Source organism: Meles meles, chromosome 4 (assembly GCF_922984935.1).
Source record: "Meles meles chromosome 4, mMelMel3.1 paternal haplotype, whole genome shotgun sequence".
In the NCBI taxonomy this organism is placed as follows: Eukaryota; Metazoa; Chordata; class Mammalia; order Carnivora; family Mustelidae; genus Meles; species Meles meles.
In genome coordinates, this window is record NC_060069.1 from 39547681 (window position 1) to 39566966 (window position 19286).

The window sequence follows — 19286 nt, forward strand, 5'->3', positions numbered from 1 at the left end:
CCTGCATGGACACCCAGGTTAACAACCCTTGCTGCAAGGCTCTGAGTTGGACAAAACCATCATCATAACAGTCAACCAAAAGAATTTAAACCTCAAGCTGCTTCAGTGGTAAGCCCATACCAATAGCAACTCGGGCTTTGGGAGGTCTAGCCAGTTAGAGATTTCCCACTTGGGCCCATCCATGCCACCCCCTGTTATACTGGTAGTGCCAGCTGACTCACCCATTTGGGCATCAACATTTCCAGATTTACTTTTCTTCCCCCTTCTAGACCTTACTTTCAGAAAAGGACTGAAAACTTTTCCAATCACTAAATGATAGCTAAAACTAAGTGCGTTACCCCTCCCAGCAGTATTTTTATTTTAGTAAAGAATAGAGCTGTAAGTGAAAAACTTATTTCCACAGTGAATAAAGGAAGGCATTTGCTTTTTGGGTGCAAAAAACCTTAGTTGCATCAGGTAGCATCTGTTTCACATATATGGACACAATGATTTCTCTCTGAGTCCTAGGGTTTTGAATTCTCTTCAAACTTCCCCTCTTTTACTATCTACAGGCAATACATTTTCTGAAGTTGTTTTGGTCTCTTTCAGAAACCAACAAAGTGGGGAGAAAAGAGAGTGAACAGACCAAGGAAAGGTGAGTCCTGACCTTACAACACTGCTGAAAGAGGTACAATCTCCAGAGGATCTATAAGTTGACCATCAGTTAAGTCTGAGGCATGCTGACACCTCAACAAACGTGAACTAATGGAGAAGGAAAGGAAAGCTAGGATCTGGAAGGAAATGTTCTAGCTATAAATGGATGGCAGGATGTCCAATACACAAGGCTCAAGTGGCACGGCAAGCTGAGTCAAGGAAAATTAAAAATTTAATACCAAATGGGTCTGTTTTGTGTGCATGAGCTGTATATTATTCACCATGATAACCCCAGTACCTATCCTGGTGCCCGGACTCGTGGGAATCCTACCTGTGTGGAATGAACAAATAAGTAAGTGAGGAGTGATAGCATGATCCCTTTAGTTGCAGTGTCTTTGCGTCCGCTGCGTCCTCTGCTTAGAATGTTCTTTGGCCACTTCTTTACCTCATTCTTCAGCTCTTGGTTCAAGCTGCACAACTAAAAAAAAAAAAAAAACCCTTTCTTAAACTAAAATATGTTACTGTTATTGTGTCATATGGATTCTTCTGCTTTTTCTCCATAACACGAGGTAATACTTACATTTTTGTGTAATTACAGTTACAGTAAAGTTTACCCATACAGTTTATCCATTAAACTCTATGAACTATACCAAACTTTATAGAGAGTAGAGATCATATCAGTTAAGGTTATCATTGTGCTGCTAGCACCTAGCACAGTGCCTGGCATATAGTAGGAGCTTAATAAATTTTCTTCTACTGTGAAACTGTAGCAGCAGATATTTTTAATTCCATAGAAAGTAGTCTTTTTATAATACTAACAATTTTCTGTAGGTGTAATTTCATGGCATCTCCTGGTTTACAGACAACAGGACTTACTCAGAAAATTTGCACTGTAGTGGTTTGATAAATATATAACACGTTGAAAAGAGTTTTATGGAAACGTAAGTGCTATTCATGAAGGTTTAGCTTCTCTTACATTTCAGCTGAGCAATATTATAAGTTGTTTGATTTTTATTTATTTTTCATTTACTTACTTACTTTGTAGATTATTTACCTAATCAAATCCAAATAAGCAATCCTAAATATGGCACAGGGGAAATATGTATATCCTTTTCTTTATATTCTCTTTTGTCCACTACTAGGGGCTCTAGAAGACAAAATGTGATGAGGTACTTTTCTTTAAGAGTTCAAGTTTTATTTGTTTTTAAATTCAGTTTATTCAGGCTAAAAACAAAAAAAGTTCACCCATTCTCCCACCCCTCATCCCCCACTTCTGGCAACCACGAATCTCCTCTGTCTATGAAGTGTCTCTGAAGTGGGTTTTTATTATTTATTTTTAGATTCCAGATATATGAGAGATCATACAGTATTTGTCTCTCTCTGTCTGACTTATTTCCCTTATCATAATGTTCCAAAGTCCATCCATGATGTCACAAATGGTGAAATCTCATTCATTTTTACGGCTGAATCATATTCCACTACATGTATATGCCACAATTTTTTTATCCATTCATCTATCAATGGACACTTAGGCTGTTTCCATACCTTGGCTATTGTAATAAATATTTGTTGAAAGAGTGAATGTATGCATGAAGGAATACATAAAAATTCCTGGCAATCAGTCCTTTCACAACATGATGAAAGCAGATTATCTGTACCTCCATCCTCCCTGAGGAGCAGGTTCTCAAGAATATCAGGGCTCTGAACACACAGCCATAGGGTCAGGCAGACTGAAGTCAAAATCTTGTTCACAAAGATACAGTCACAACCCCAGGGTTAACAGCCCCAGAGTGCCCAGCTGTTATGCACGCTGCTGAGTCTAGGAATCCTGGATGGTGAGCGCAGGTGCTAAGATCTTGCCTGCCCTCCTAGACTCAGTTCAGATATAGTCCAGAAGAGCCTGCAGGGAGAAGGCAGCAAGTAATCAACATACGGCAGGGGCAGATCCAGACGAAAATAAAGGGTAGTTAATTGAAGGAAGCATGAACAGCACTTCTCTACCTCTCTCTTCAACAGTTTGTTTCTCCTGGTTGCTATTTCAATGGCTCCTGTATTCTGCCCTCTCACTGAAATCTAGAAAAAGGAAGTGGCTCTATTATGAAATCTCACCCAATTCCTTTTCTGTTATTGTTTTTCCAGAGTACAATACCATGTACCTGAAAGATCTGATGAGGCCCAGTGTGTTAACATTTCGAAGACAACCTCAGGCGACCAAAGTACTACACATTTTTAATTAAAGTCCAACCATCCATTGTTTATATGCCTTCACTTTCAAATTTTGGCTTGCCTTTTTTCTTGTCCATTACTATTATTATTACCATTAAAAATAGCCGGGGCTCCAGGACTCTCTCTAAGGGAGAGAGCCTCCCTACAATGCCAGTTCTGCTCCCTATGCCAGGAGCAGATTTTAAGCTTCTTTTCATTTCAGAGCACACTTGTGGCCCAAGCTCACCTGACTGGCTCCTGGCTCAGGACTAATGTTTAAGACTAACACCTCATGTTTCAGATTCAGTCTTCTTTTCTTAATTTTATAAATTGTGTTTTATGTAGAACTCTCAATTACTAGAATAATGGCTTTTATCTGTACTTAATTCTAAAACAGCACCTCATTCCATCTTGCATATTTGTGACTACCTCTTCAGTCTGGGTGGGAGTTAAGTATGTTATGGCTTTACAGTGTTGCTAGTAATATTTTGAAACATAAAGAGATGTGCACCTTAATCATGTGTACTTCAATTACTATGCCTTGAGAAAAGTCTACCCAGTGCTCTGTGAGGATCAGTAGGAAAATGGTATTTTGTTGGACTGACAACAATGAGCAGGCCAATTCAAATTTTGGAAAATTAGGAACAATGGAGATAGAACCCGCTCTGAACCCTGGAGCCACTTCTATCTGGGCTGCTGCTAATCTGAGGAGGATCCAGCTGCCCAGCAAGCTACTGGTAAGTCTTAGCAGAGAGCTAAAGCAGGAAAGCACCATGCACTGTGAACTCTACTTCTCTTCTTGAAAGAAATGACTGAGATGATGGCCCAGGGCAACTGTTCAAGAGCCAATTGAGAGATCACAATACTCAAAAGAGAGAAAGGGAAAAAAAAAAAAAAGGAAAGGAAAGCTCTTAACCAACAGAGATGCACATGAATGTCCTATCTGTCTAGCTTCAGCAAGCAAAAAGTGAACAGACTGTCCAAAAGGACTTAAGACAGACAGCACCATCTCTAGTGTTTGGTGAGAAGTTTGGATAATATTCAATTATTGTGATGTTCCATCTGGCTAGAGGCGGAGCCAGGGAGGAGGAGCTATCATCTTGATATGGGATAAATGGAAGGAGGCTTAGGATTCTTCCAACTCATGGCTGAGAGAGAAGGATCTAGAGTGGAATTAGGAGGACCAAGATGCAAATCATCCAGAGGCCAACATGGTTGGCAGGTGTTCTAGGAAGGGATCAACTGGCCCAGAGCAGGGCCCGCAAATTTGTGTCTGAGGACTGTCTGTGTCATTCTCAACGATGGGAAAACTGGGTGGACAAGAGGACTATGCTAGCGCAGTAGAAATGAGTTGGGTAAGCCTGGCTCTAGGGCAGTATCACTAACGGATGGAGCAGTCTCAGTCCAAACCCAGAAAGAACTTTGGGAGGCCCAACCCACAGAAATATTTCTTCTTATTCTACATAAAGGAACCTAGAAGATTGTAGACAGCTGTGCTAGCCATGCTTGCCTTTTAATATCACCATTTGTGTGTTGTGCCTTGCCTCTGCTTTCATTAGGCTCTGAGCATCTTGTTGGTTCCTAACATGTTTTATACAGTGAGCTCTAAATAAATTTTTCTTAAATTGATTTAAAAGTCTCCATTTTCTGCTTTTACTTCAACAGAACTACTCAACCCTTATAGTCTGACATTACCTCCTCTATCCTCCTAATGTACTTCCTCCCTCTTAACTTCTCCATGGAAACCTCATTCTCCGGTCACCCTGGCAAGAGGCCTCTGGCTCATCCCAAACCCTCTCCTCTTCCCTTTTCCCTTACCTATTACATAAGAAAGAGGGGCTTATATGATTCTAAATGTTTATCTTAGTTATGAGGCATAAAAAAATCAAACAAAGGAGATTCTTTCTGGAGATAACTGGGAAATTTGGAGTTAAGAAAGCGATACTTGCTTTTCAGTTTGTAACTTTTTAAATTCTATAATTTTAAATTATGTTCTCATATGTGCATTAAACAAAAGCTTAATGTAAAATATTCCTTAAAATACCTTGATTACAAAATGAATGCATATAACTATACTGTATATTTCTAAAGTTGCCAAAAAAGTAAATCTTAGGGCGCCTGGGTGGCTCAGTGGGTTAAGCCGCTGCCTTCAGCTCAGGTCATGATCTCAGGGTCCTGGGATCGAGTCCCGCATCGGGCTCTCCGCTCAGTGGAGAGCCCACATCGGGCTCTCTGCTCAGTGGAGAGCCTGCTTCCCTTCCTCTCTCTCTGCCTGCCTCTCTTGTGATTTCTCTCTGTCAAATAAATAAATAAAATCTTTAAAAAAAAAAAAAAGTAAATCTTAAAAGTTCTCATCATAAGAAAAAAAAAATTTGTACCTATGTGTGGTGACGGATGTTATCTAAACTTACTGTGTCGATCATTTCACAATATACGCATATATCAAGTTATTATGTTGTACACTTAAAATTCATACAAAGTTATATGCCTATTATACCTGAACTAAAAGTAAATACATGTATATATATATATATATATATATATGCACTTAGCATATAGCATGCACTTAACATATATTGCTACATGTAATGCATATATATGGCATGTGAGAAGACCCAGGAAAATTCTGGAAAAAAGAAAACTCCAGGCTCTGTGAGAGCACCAAGGTATCTAATTTCTTTACAAATGAATCTTGGGCACCTAAGAGTACCTCAAAACTATTTGTTCAAAGACTGAATGAAACATAATGTGCCTCTGGTGAAAGCATCCCTCCTTTTTATGTTAAATTCTCTAGATTTTCTATGTTCCAAATCTGGGGAAAGAAAAGCCAAGAAAGGTTATCAAAGTTAACATTCCTGGTACTCACCTTGTATCAGGGACTCTTCTAAACTGTTAAACTCATTGTCCCATTTATTCCTCACAATGACCCTGTAATGCAGGTGTGGGGATAGTATGATCATTTCGCTGATGAGGAAACCTAGACATGGACAGGTCAAAGTGATTAACCCAAGGTCACTAACTTAGTAAGTGACAGAGCTGGGGAAAGGTTTGCAAAAGCCTCACTCTTTCTACCTCTTTGTTTCCCAGCCATAGAAGAGACAACACTTTGGCTGGTTGCTGATTAAGCGCCTACACCACATCCTGCACTGCAGTCCCCACCACCAGCCCTCTGAGGTGGTGCCTCCAGGGAATGCATCACTGAGTTTTCCAGAAGCCATTTCATCAGCTCATAAGGCCAGAAGCTGTGGGTGATAAGGCACATGATATGGTCAACAGAAATGAGTTTTTGGCACGTGATGTAATGAGCACTGGGTATATATAAGACTGATGAATCACTGACCTCTACCTCTGAAACTAATAATACATTATACGTTAATTAGTTGAATTTAAATTAAAAAAAGACACAGTAAAATTTGTGTAGATGGAGAAATTTTAATCATATTTCTTCCACTCTTCCCAAAGGGTTGAGAAACTAAATGGACTTTAAGACAATAAATTTAAGAAGAAACTATTTGCCATGCTGAAAGTTTAGATGTGAAAAGTTTTTATATTCATCATTGAAGAAGAACTGGCAAACCAAAAATAAATAAATAAATAAACGAGTTTGTGCTCAGGGGAAAAGGGAACTACAACTGCTGCCTCCAACTCCTCCCCCTCCACCCCTACCACTTACTCTTTTGCAATCCACCCTCCTCTCTCTGACATTCTGAAGTCAATTTTATCCACTCACTGTTCTCACATTTGTTAACCTGGGCTGGAAAGCAAAGAGTCATCTCTGACTACTCCCCTCCAACCACTCCCTCAGGACCCACTGCCACCCCACTTTCCTGCCACATTTGGTTATCACAAGACCAAGCAAATATTCCTCTGACATCAGCAACCAGTTTCTTTTGTCATTTGGGTACTTATTTCCTCAATATAAGAGTATAAGAGCATGGCTATCGCTACCCAACTGATCCCAGTGTACTCTCTCTCTTATCCTGCCTTTTGTCCAAATCATCAAAAGGAACAAGCAGATAAATGTGAAGAAAAAAGGTCGTCTCACATTCCTTTTCCCTAGCCACGCAGAGGCAACTATGATCTCCAGGTTCTTATGTATCTTTCCATAGACACACTATGCCTCTGTGTGTGTGTGTGTGTGTGCGCGCGCGCGCATATACATACATAAAAATAGTGAACATACGTATATACATATACATAGATAAATGTGTGTGTGCATGTGTGTGTACACATTTTCTCCCTTATTCAGGTAGATTTGGTTTTATTCTACACCTAACTAAACAGCCTAAACATAAGACTTTTGCTAAGACAAGAGAGAAACCAGCCTTCAGTATAATCCTTCATGTTAAAAACATTATTGTATCTGTTTTTAGCCTCACCCATATACCAGCATTATTGTGCATCTTATAATAAAAGTGAGATTCCATTGGCTTTCACCATGTCTGCCTGTTCACTCCATAAGAAAAAATACTTACAGATGTGGAGTCTTGCACTATTCTTAGACACATTTTTTTTTTAAGAGAGAACATGTGCAAGCAGTGGGGGGAGGGCCTGGGGGAAGGGGCAGAGGGAGAGAGCAAATCTCAAGCTGGCTCCAAACCCAGCACAGGAGCCCAACAGGAGGCTCAGTTTCACAAGCCTGAGATCATGACCCGAGCGGAAACTCAGAGTCGGTTACTTAATGAGCTAAGCCACCCGGGCATCTCTTTAGACACAAATTTTTAAGCCTCTCCAATTTGAACAAATTATACCCTAGTTCTGGTCAACAGCAGTCACCCTGAACTGGATCTCCTATTTCCTGTGTGTCATTTTTTTTGTCTTTCTTTATTTACGTCCTCACTTTGCTGGTACAATATGCCAGTAACTTTGTGAAGAAGGACATATGGGAAATTAATTTAATGAGATTTTGTGTATCTGAATATGTCTTTACCCTATTTTTCTACTTTATTAATCATTTGTCTTAATATGGAATTTATGATTGAAAATAATTTCCACTGTTTCTAGTTTCCAGTGTTGTTCTTAAGAAAGCTATAGAAATTCTGACTCCTTATCTTCTTACATGGAAGCTTTTAAGATCTTCTCTCTATGTTCAGTGCTCTTAAATTTTGTAATGATATGCCTATTCATCTACTGTGATTTACACTGAGGTGGCCTTTATATCTGAAAATGTCCTTCACTCTAGGGAAATTTTCCTGAATTATTTTGTTGATTAATTTTTCTCCTGTATTTCACTGGTCTCTCATTCTAAGACATGGATTCCAATATTGGATCTCCTAGACTGATCCTCCCATTTTCTTACCTTTCTCTCCTCTTTTCCGTCTTTCTGTCTTTTGTTCTATTTCTTAAAGATTTCCTCAAGCTTATCTTCCAAACCTTCTGTTGTATTCTGCTATCATATTTTAATTTTCAAGAGCTCTTTTTGTTCTCTGAATGTTTCTACAAAGAGTCTGTTCTTAATTGTTGCATATCATCTTTTGACTCTCTGAAGATGTTAATGATAGGTTGTTTAAGTCTATTTCTCCTACCTTATCTCTGTCCTCCAAGTTGTTTCTTGTGGTTTGCTTGCTTTGGTCTCTATCATCCACGTTGGAGGATTCTTCAGATGCCTGATGATGCTTGAGTGTCTGTTCGTGATTAAGTGTAAGGAATTAAAAATTTGTTTGGAGGATCTAAGTCTGTGGATGAACTTGTTAACTTTAGCATTAGAGTAAAGGTACCTAGGTGAGCCCAGGCTGGGAAACCATATTTAAATCTTTCCTCTTCTGCTGGTGGTTTTCCAATATCTTGCCTGGAAGGTAGCAGTTTGTCTGTCAGCACTTTGGGAGCCGAGTGAAAGAAAAGAGGTGTGTGTGTGTGTGTGTGTGTGTCTGTGTCTGTGTGTGTCTGTGTGCGCGCACGCGCGCGCACACACATGTGATAGTGGTGGGGTTTCTGCAGGCTTTATTCAGTATGAATAAATGTACTTTTTCTATATGCTTTCAGTATGGCAACTCCATCCTCAAATGTGTGAGATATTTCCCAGTTGAAACTCTTTCTGCTTTACCCTTTCCAGAGAATGAGACTCTAGTCTTCTGCCAGAGTGGGAGAGGGCAGTTATCCAGTGATGTGTGGTGAGAAAGGAGAGCTCAGCCTTAACTTACTGTCAAACAAATTTTACCCAGTCTTCCTTATTTTGGCCCTTATCTTTCCACCCAAATTTCACCCTCAATTTGTTCTCAGTTCTGCCAGTTCCTGAGGCTTTTGATGATTCTGGAATATAAACTGGATTGTTTCTTGGGTTTCTGTACTGAGAGATAAGACTTGGTTGTCTGGCCTTATTAAGTTAGTTATCACTCGTCCATCTATTTTTCAGATTCCAAACTGTCGTCTCCTTTCCTATTCTTGTACTGTTAAATTTTTCCACTTAAATTTAAAAAATAATTTTTCTTTAATTTTAGTGGAATTTCAGAAAGTAATAGAATTAGATGTGTGTATTTAATCTACCATTGTACCTGAAACTCCACTATTCTAGGACTCTACCATTGAGTGCTTTCAGTCTAATATCTAAGTCATCAACAATGTGACTTGAAACTAACTCAACTCTTTACCAATTTTATTTTTCCCCTCTTCTCATCATATTGGAAAACCATGATACTGCCAGATTTAACTACTAATAATTTCTGAAATACACCCTGTATTATCCAGGCTATTTCCATTTATGCTATTCTGTATCTCTGGAAAATTTCTCCCCATCTTCCTCTGTTTATTGGACTCTTGTTCATCATTAAAGCCTGGCTCAAATACCACTACCTCTGCTGGGTCACATACCTAATGACTACACATATCCTTGGATAACAGAATACCCCTTCCAGCAATAATTCATTCCTATCCTAAAACTTTCCTTCCTTTCCAAGCTCCATGATTTTGGTCATTGGCCAATACATGGAGGAACTGCAAGTTTCCCCAGAGGACTTCAAGCCACCAAATAAGCAAGTGCTATTTTGTTACACACAGCCTTAGTCTTAAACCACTCGATCCGGGTAGTTTCATGCTCTACATGCCAACTTCTCCTAACCATCCTAGATTTGGCTTTTGACCACCCGATTACCTCCTGTCCTTGCCATACCACTTAGACCTGACAATCATTTCCTTCTCCCAGGTTAAAATCTTAGTTTCCTCACTTTAAGTATGACTTGGTTTCACTCCCTAAAAAAGCTGCCTCTGGCCACCCAGGATAATCATCCCTTGACCCATCTCAGCCTTCTGAGCCCATTATTTCAGAGCAGTCACACCAGACCAGATCTTCCCAGCCAACAGGAAGCAGGATTACAGTCACATGGCCCTACACAGGAGGTAAAGGTGTGCCCTGTATCTAATCCTTAATTTTAGTAGACATCCTCATTAACTTAAGTAAAACCTCTCATTTCATGGAATCATATAATTTTAGAGCTTAGAAGAACTCAAATAGTTCTTGGCCCTCATGGGAGGTAGAAGCCGGATACCACAGAAATTGAGAAGCAGGGTCTAGAGAGATGTGGAAACAGAAAACAAAGACTCACTCAGAGATGGGTAGGGAGGTGGCAAGGCTAAAATGAATAGAAAAGGAAAAGTTTCTGTTTATAGCGACATTTCTGAGCCTTGCTACACTTTAAGTTTGCTAGCATGTAATAAAACACTTCTAATTATGTGAGCAGTTATTGTTGTCTGTTCCTTATACATTTCCTAAGAAAATATTTGTCTGCAAGCAGCACGTTAACAAGAATTAAGGATAAAAGGCACAGATAATGAATGAAATGGCAAAGAGATCAGAATCAGTAGTTTACACGTCTTATAAAGCACATAAGATTTCCCACTTCTCAAATTATTTCCTATTAACCTACACTTCTGCTATAGCAATCAATAAATTGTCTTAAGAGAATGAGGAGAATACATCTTAGTTTTTGTAGGACCCCACACCTGTAAAGTCTAAATCAGAATCACAGAGTTGGGGGAACAATAGATCATGTGGCTTGGGTCAAGGCTGTTTACTAATGATGTCTTCAGAGAAAACTAAGTACTGGTGCCTTCTTCATCCTGGCACCCTTTACATTGTTCCCTATTCACATATACACAAGAACAATGTGGTATTTTTTATAAACAAGTGTACCATGACAAAGATTAGAGTACTTACTGCTTTTTAAATGTTTTATTGTGAAAAAAAGCCCTTTAAAAATATATGTGACGTTATTTCAGAAAGGAGCTCTCCACCACGGCGGTAGTGCCCGTTTACTCCTACCCACTGCATGAGGCAAAGTGACTTCTTTTCCCATGATCTGATTGTATGACACTGCTCCTGAGGTTACACACTGTGTTTCCAAAGTATGGAGAGTACAAAGTAAAAAGTCACTAAATTGTCCTAGCAGTCTATTAGACATGGAAAAAATATAGAAAGCAAATAAACTACTGAGACTACATCAAAATATAAAGCTTCTGCACAGTGAAGGAAACAATCAACAAAACTAAAAGACAATCTATGGAATGAGAAGATATTTGCAAACGATGTATGTGATAAAGCATTAGTATCAAAATATAGAACTTCTAAAACTCAACACCAAAAAACAAAAAATCCAATTTAAAAATGGGCAGAAGAGGGACACCTGGGTGGCTCATTGCATTAAATATCTGACTCTTGATTTCAGCTCAGGTCACAATCTCAGGGTCATGAGTTGGAGCCCCGTGTTGTGCTCTGCACACAGTGTGGAGTCTTCTTTAGATTTTCACTCTCCCTCTCCCTCTGTCCCTCTCTCCACTCTCTCTTTCTCAAGTAAATAAAAAAATAAAATCTTTTTTCAAAAATAGGCAGAAGATATGAACAGACATTTCTCCAAAGAAGACATACAGATGACCAACAGACACATGAAAAGATGTTCAACATCACTCATCATCAGGGAAATACAAATCAAAACTACAATGAGTGGGGCGCCTGGGTGATTCAGTGGGTTAAAGACTCTGCCTTCAGCTCAGGTCATGATCCAGGGGTTCTGGAATTGAGCCCCACATCGGGCTCTCTGCTCAGCAGGGAGCCTTCTTCCCCCCTCCCCTCTGCCTGCCTCTCTGTCTACGTGTGATCTCTGTCAAATAAATAAAATCTTAAAAAAAAAAAAAAACCTACAATGATATATCACCCCACACCTGTCAGAATGGCTAAAATCCAAAACACAAGAAGCAAGTTGATGAGGATGTAGAAAGAAAAGAACACTCACGCACTGTTGGTGAGAATGCAAACTGGTAACTGGTATAGTCACTGTGGAAAACAGTATGGAAGTTCCACAAAAAATTAAAAGTAGATCTACCATATGATCCAGTAATTCCACTACTGGATATTTACATAAAGGAAATGAAAACACTAATTCAAAAAGATGGATGCTTATTTATTGCAGCATATTTACAATAGCCAAATAATGGAAGAAGCTCATGTCCATTGATAGATGAATAAAGAAGATGTGATATATATATACATATATATATATATTCCATTATATAATATTCTATTATATGTAATGGAATATTATTAAGCCATAAAAATGAACAAAATCTTGTCATTTGAAATGACATGGATGGAACTAGAGAGGATAATGCTAAATGAATTTGGCCAATCAGAGAAAGACAAATACGTGAGTTCACTCATATGTGGAATTTAAAAAACAAATGAACAAAGAAAAAAAAAAGAGGCAAACCAAAAAACAAACCCTTAACTATAGAGAATAGATGGTCACCCGAGGGGAGGTAGGGAAGGGATGAAATAGGTGAAGGAGATTAAGAGTACACTTACCTATTGCATGGAGCACTGGTGCGGTGCATAAACAATGAATTTTGGAACACTGAAAAGAAATAAAACAAAATAAAATGAAAAAAAAAGAATATACTTACCTTCATAAGCATTAAATAACATATAGAAATGTTGAGTCACTCTATTGTACACGTGCGACTGATACAACACTGTATGTTAACTACACTAGAATTAAAATTTAAGGAAAGAAAAAGACCTAGATTCTTTAATAAAATGGAAACTTTAAATATTCAGTAATAATACTGTTATCTTTCAAAAAAATTAATAAATATATAAATCACAGTCTTTGATGTAGTCACCAAGATGAAAAGATCCTTTTCTATTTCACAGATCCAGTACGGGGGTTGAGCAAAAGTAATTTCAGAAATGAGACACAAAAGACATGGAGCAGGAAGCAGAGGCTCTTTGCTTCCAGAGCACTGGCTACCAAATAATCGGTATGAACTCTTTAGGTTCATATTTGCAACTCACAGCATATATCTGAAGGTTCTTATTAGAACATGCCAGGGTAGTTTTGCCATGCTGACTGGCAATACAAACTAGTTACATGCTGTTTTCACCAGTCCACCTGCCACTTTTAATTGCACACATCAAGTATGTGCCCTTAGGCTTCAAGCCTCACAACCTTTGTAGAATAGGTGAGCTGTATCCACTTGATGGGAAAATATCAAGTCTATTCCATTAAAAACAAACAAACAGGGGCGCCTGGGTGGCTCAGTGGGTTAAGCCGCTGCCTTCAGCTCAGGTCATGATCTCAGGGTCCTGGGATGGAGTCCCGCATCAGGCTCTCTGCCCAGCGGAGAGCCTGCTTCTCTCTCTCTCTCTCTCTGCCTGCCTCTCTGTCTGCTTGTGATCTCTCTGTCAAATAAGTAAATAAAATCTTAAAAACAAACAAACAAACAAAAACCCCCAAACCAAACCCAAACAATCAAAACATGGTGGGTTTCTTTACTGATTTACTTTTCCTTGACTTTTCTATTTATTTGTTGCATCCTCTTAGAGTCATTATCTCAGAGTTTGAGACTCTCATTATCAATTTAGAAAGAAAAAAAAAGGAATGCTTTTTTTAATGCTAAAATTAAATTGTATTCCTGTGCTGAAACCAGGCATGCATATTAACGTATGCCAGTGTCCTTAGGCTTCAAAGAGTCTTGACCAGAAAAAAAATATTGTAGCAAGACTTATAGAAACAAGATGACATGTCAATGAAAATTTTAAGAATTTCGTTCTTCTTGAGTAATTGCTTACATTCAGAACTTACTAGATGTAGTTTATTTGTAGCAGAAGTACAGGTAAGTTATAAAGAAAACATTGAATCGGGGTCTTAAACATTGGTTTGGTCAAATCATCCCAAAACAATGTAAGGAAGGGATGTTGCATCATTGCTATCATTGTCATCACCGTCATCATCGTTATCCTAGCTATTTACTGAGCATACCAGATGTCTGGCACTATGTTAACCACCTTGGGAAGAAGAAAGAAAGGCTGCATCATCTTGCAGAAGTTTAAGAACTTGTTTGAGAAGAGAACACTAAAAGGAAAGCATGGTGAAGTAAGGTAGTATCTGAATTTAGAGAAGCGGGGAAAAGTATGAGCGAAGCAATGAACAAGTATTTTACTGTATTGGGACAGGATGAGGAGGTGTAGTCCTACATTAAGAGACAGGTATAAGTGATCACGAGGACAGAATTGGCAAAGAAAACTGAGAATACTATGAAATAATTTCTAAAGAAAGAATTCAGAGAAGAGTATCTAGGAATCATGGAACTACTGCCAAAAGGGTACCCTCAAAAGGGGTTTTGAGGAAACGAGAGTATTTCTCCCTCAGCTTATTGTTTGATTCATGCTTAACCTGAAGATGGAGCCAGTCCCAAGAAAGCAGATCCAAGAGATGGCTAGATCATGGTGATGTCCTGCAGACCCTGTTTCCAGCCACACCTTTGGTTAAGTGAGCCAATAGTTTTTCTCTCTCACTCCCTCTTCTTCTCTCCTCCCACCCTTTCTTATTCCTCAAGTTGCTTTTATTTTTTAAGTCAGCCTTTCAATTCTTAACTGATATATCACAGAATGGAAAGTCTTGGTCCAGCTGAGTCCAAAGGTACAATCAATGTCTTCAAGCTACTCCTATCCTCGCTCCTGCTTCCTTTTGGCTTGGATTTTCTTTGCATTTTGATCTCCTCTCCTATCATAGGAAGATTCTTTCAGTACAGCTAGGAAAGACGGTCACAAGAAGTTCCAGCTTCTGTTGTCTGTAGAATCTTTTTTGTTAGCCACAGTAGAAATATTCTTGAGAGAATGTTGATTGGATTTGTTTGGGTCGTAAGTTCATCCCTGAACCAATCACCATGGCCGGGGATTTCTGACTTTATTAAATAGGTCCAAGTATTGCTCACTTCTCACTCCCCAAAATCCCAGGGGAGTGGAGTCAACTCAAACTGGAATACAGTATAATGTTATATGGGGGAGAAGTAGTGTAATGGATGTTGGTGCCCCATCCAGGTTCCCTTTATCTGGACAATGCACCCATCCCCCTGGAGCTGTGAATGTTGATGCTAAACAACCCATAAACCGCCTTCTCTCTCTCTGAGACTTGCCCTTGGCCAAATAAGAACTTCCTCCCCTAATTCTATCTTTGAAATTTGATTTTATTCATTATGATTTTTAATTAATTTTGATTAACTTAAAATGTTGCATTAAAATGGTGTTCATCTTCATTACTGACTCTTTGCCATCCTTCAAATTTACCCTGCTCCCCTCACCCTACTCCTGGCCCCAGCTAAGAAGCTATTGCCAGCCCTTCACCATCCCCTCTGGGGACAGACCTCAGTCAATGATTAACTGATATAAGCGTACAAAAGGTGGGGCCCCATTGCCTCAAGACAACGCTAACTCTGCTGGAGGAGCTTCCCATAGGATTAGATCCTATAGTTAGTTTCCAGCTAGGACCACGTTCTTGCTGGGTTTTATTCCTGCCTCATTTCTGCCTTCCTCTCTTTTTCTGAGAGCATTCCCTGCAAGTTATATGGATAAGAATGCCTGTCTTCAGGGAACTCTACTTAAAACAGTTGCTACCCAGAACAGTTCTAGAAAGTAGAAACTGAAGGTGAGTTTCTGTAGTTCAGTTATTCACCAGCTGGATAACAATGAGCACTAGGTTTTGATACTGCCTGGATGCTGTGGCAGTAGATTATTAAAACTTACCTGCAGTGAGCTATTATGGGATCCAGACACAAGAAGATGCATTAACTGGTACAATGTCCTAGCGTTAAAGTCACCTAGAATCTCTAAAAATTCCCAAGTCCAGACCACGTCAAAGATAATTACATCACAATTTCCTGGGAGGAAGGACACCACCAATCTTTTCAGAAGCTTCCAGGTGATGTCAGTGTGCTGACAAGTTTAGGATCTACTGTCTCAGGCAGTTGAGGGGTATGGGAGCAATAGTGACTGCAAGAAAGTACTATGGAATCAGCTCTTGGAACTCACTAATTCTTTGCAGAGAGAAAAATCACGATTTTATTAATGAACAATTTTAAACAGTAAAAACGTCAGAGTATCTCTTTGACAACATGTAAAGAGACACTCTGTTTCCTACAACTGGAGGGGAGAAATAGCTGGAGACTAGGTTGAGGCTGAATCGAGAACTTCAAATTGTCTGACACTCTAGGCCTATAGAACTAACCAGCTGTCTCCCCTGTTGAAAGATACTGCTCTCCTGCTGCTTAAAGGCTATAAGGAGATCTTGAGGAGGTAGTGCTTTACAAGTAGAGTTGCCAGATAAGATGCAAAATGCTCAGCTAAATTTGAATTTCAGATAAACAGTGAATAATCTTTTAGTATCCCAGTCTCCTGTATCCTGTATTGTTACTTGCTAAAGCTGGCAACACCATTTTTCTCAAGATTTATTTATTCATTTGGGGTGGGAGGTGCAGAGGGAGAAAATCATCAAGCAGGCTCCACAGCCAGCCCAAGAGCCTGAAGTGGTGCTCAATGTCACGGCCTGAGCCGTGACCTGAGATGACCTGAGATCATGACCTGAGCCAAATCCAAGAGCAGGACATTTAACTGACTGAGCCACCCAGGCACCACTGGCAATCCTATTTTTAAGGCAATTCTTGCCCTCTTTATAGTCTGCTCCCACTTCCATCTGGCTACGGGACGCATCATTAATATCAGGTCTAGGTAAAACCTGACTGGGAATTCTGACGCTTGCTAAAGGAACAGGAGAGAAAATATACCAAAAGAGCTAAGGACCTGGCTGGCATGTATTGGCAGGAACTGGGAAAGTACTCCTGGGAGTGAATCCTGAGGTGCTGGATAAAGGGAGGAGGAATGAAAATCTAGACAAAGGATTTAACACATGGCCCTAAGACGATCCTGTGTGACAACTTCTAATATATTACTGAAATGGCACTTGAAGATTGGAGAAAAACATGGCCCATTGTAAATGAAGTAGAGGTGTCAGAACTGTGATGCCAAAGTGTGGAGAAAGCCTCAGAAGGCTGAAATACTAGAGGGCAGGGGCAGCTCTTAAACCTCAGACGTAATGGGTGTAATTAATGTGATGGGCAGCAAGACTGGATCAGTAGGTAGGGGACCTCACTGATCCCTAGAGATGACTCCTAAAAATGGTACCCCTGGAGGCAAGGAAATGGACCACCCTCAGAGGTCCTGTTTAACATACGTAACCAAAAGGGATCAGAACAGATAAGAAAACTGAGGTCACAAGCCCACCATCGCCCCACATCTGGAGGTAATCTTTATCTTTGTGATAAAATTTTCTTATTTGATTTATTATTTTATAGCCTATGTATGTACCCTAAACAGCATAATTAGTTTCCCTCAGTTTCCAACTTTTATGTAAATAAAATTATACTATACAGTTTTCTAGGTGTGATTAATTTCCTTTATTCTATATTATGTTTGTGAGATTTATATGTATTATGAGTGTGCTCCATGTTATTCCATTGCATGAATATCCTATACAAGGTCTGCTTTGTGGGACATGCAACCAGAGTCATACAGGCTCTCACACTCAGCAGGACTTGTTCTTGGTTTAATAATTTTATCTTTGAATTTTAGTATTTTAGTTTTGTAAGGGAAGTTTGATGGAACAATGCAGCATGTGGTGCAGGCTTGAAGTCTTGGCTCAAGAATGATCCCACCTCCTGCCATCTTCCTGGAGTAGGTTTTCAGCCAACCACTCCCAACCCCAGTTTTCCCAGGCTTCCTGTCCCAGCCCCATGCAGCAATGGTTAACACCCTATCAGAGGTCTGGGCAAGGGCCCAGAGAGGGTGAGGAGAGTGTCCTACACACTGGGTGTCCTACATACTGGGTGTGGGCGGGGGTGGAGTATGGTGACAATCATCCCTCTAGACTGGGAATGCCATGGTGAATTTAGAGGTAACTTGATGGAGACGAACCTCTCATCCATCCATGTCCAGGAACCTGCACTTTCAGGCAGTTGATTCAGGAAGTTTCAATACTTTGTGGATTAGAAGGGGAGAGGACTGCCTCAACTTTGGGGGCCAGTTCTGGAAGCTGGTGGGAAGAGTAACCCAGCAGTTGGTGGGTTTTGTGCCTGCACCAGAGGATCTGTACTTGCTCCATGAATGTCCCTGAATCCAGGAAAGCATACATTAGATAGCAAATCATAACCACCATGACAAGTCAAGAGAAACCACAGAAGAAAGGAAAAAGCTTTCTTCTTGCTTTTGGAAGGTGCCCACATTTTCATTTGGCACTGGGCCTGGCAAATGATGTGGCCAGCCCTGATGCTATAGTTTGCTTGTCCATTATTATTTAAATCAATTTGCAAACCTGAAAAATTGTACCCATATAAAAATGCATAATTAGGGCCTCCTGGGTAGTACAGTCATTTGAGCATTTGGCTCTTGGTTTTGGCTCAGGTTGTGATCTCTCAGGGTCATCAGATGGAGCCGTGTGTGCGGCTCTACACTCAGTGCAGGGTCTGCTTAAGTTTCTCTCTCCCTCTGCCTCTCCCTGCCCCCCTCTCTAAAATAAATAAATAAAGCTTAAAAAATGTATAATTAGATGGATTTGACATATTTATACACCCATGAAGCTGCTGCCAAAAACCAAGATTCAGAACATTTCCCGAAAGATTCCTAACGTCCTTTGCAGTTCACCCTTCCCTCCATCCTGGCCCCCAGACAACCACTGATCTGCTTTTTGTCATTATAGATTGCTTTACAGATAACAGGTTGATTTTCAAGAATTTTACATAAATGAAACCATACAATATGTATTCTTTTTTTAAATTAAAACATTTTACGGAAGTATAGTTGACATGCAATGTTAGATTAATTTCAGGTGTACAACAGTGATTCTATAACTAGTATGTATTATTCCTTTGTGACTGGCTTTTTTGACTCAGCACATTTTGAAAAATCTACTTAATCTTTTTACTGTTTTAAGATTTTATTTACTTATTCAACAGACAAAGGTCACAAGCAGGCAGAGAGGCAGGCAGAAAGAGGAGGAAGCAGGCTCCCTGTGGAGCAGAGAGCCTGATGCAGAGCTCGATCCCAGGAATCTGGGATCATGACCTGAGCCGAAAGCAGAAGCTTTAACCCACTGAGCCACCCAGGTGCCCTGAAATATCTACTTAATCTTGAT

General features: G+C 39.7%; 1 protein-coding gene across 10 annotated transcripts in view; it reads left to right on the forward strand.

The window, feature by feature from the left end:
- CD86 (CD86 molecule) overlaps window positions 1-19286 on the forward strand; it is a 112898-nt gene that overhangs the window by 67476 nt on the left and 26136 nt on the right. For 4 of the 10 annotated variants that reach the window (XM_046003856.1, XM_046003854.1, XM_046003860.1 and 1 more), the window contains 3 exons: window positions 589-634; window positions 2773-2849; window positions 5926-7274. In XM_046003856.1, coding sequence (XP_045859812.1) covers window positions 589-634; window positions 2773-2849; window positions 5926-5963 — 161 coding nt within the window. In that variant the 3' untranslated portion in view covers window positions 5964-7274. Of the gene's footprint in view, window positions 1-588; window positions 635-2772; window positions 4936-5925; window positions 7275-8681; window positions 8698-19286 lie in introns of those variants that run through there. The other 6 variants (XM_046003858.1, XM_046003862.1, XR_006818109.1 and 3 more) reach the window with 5 other exon arrangements.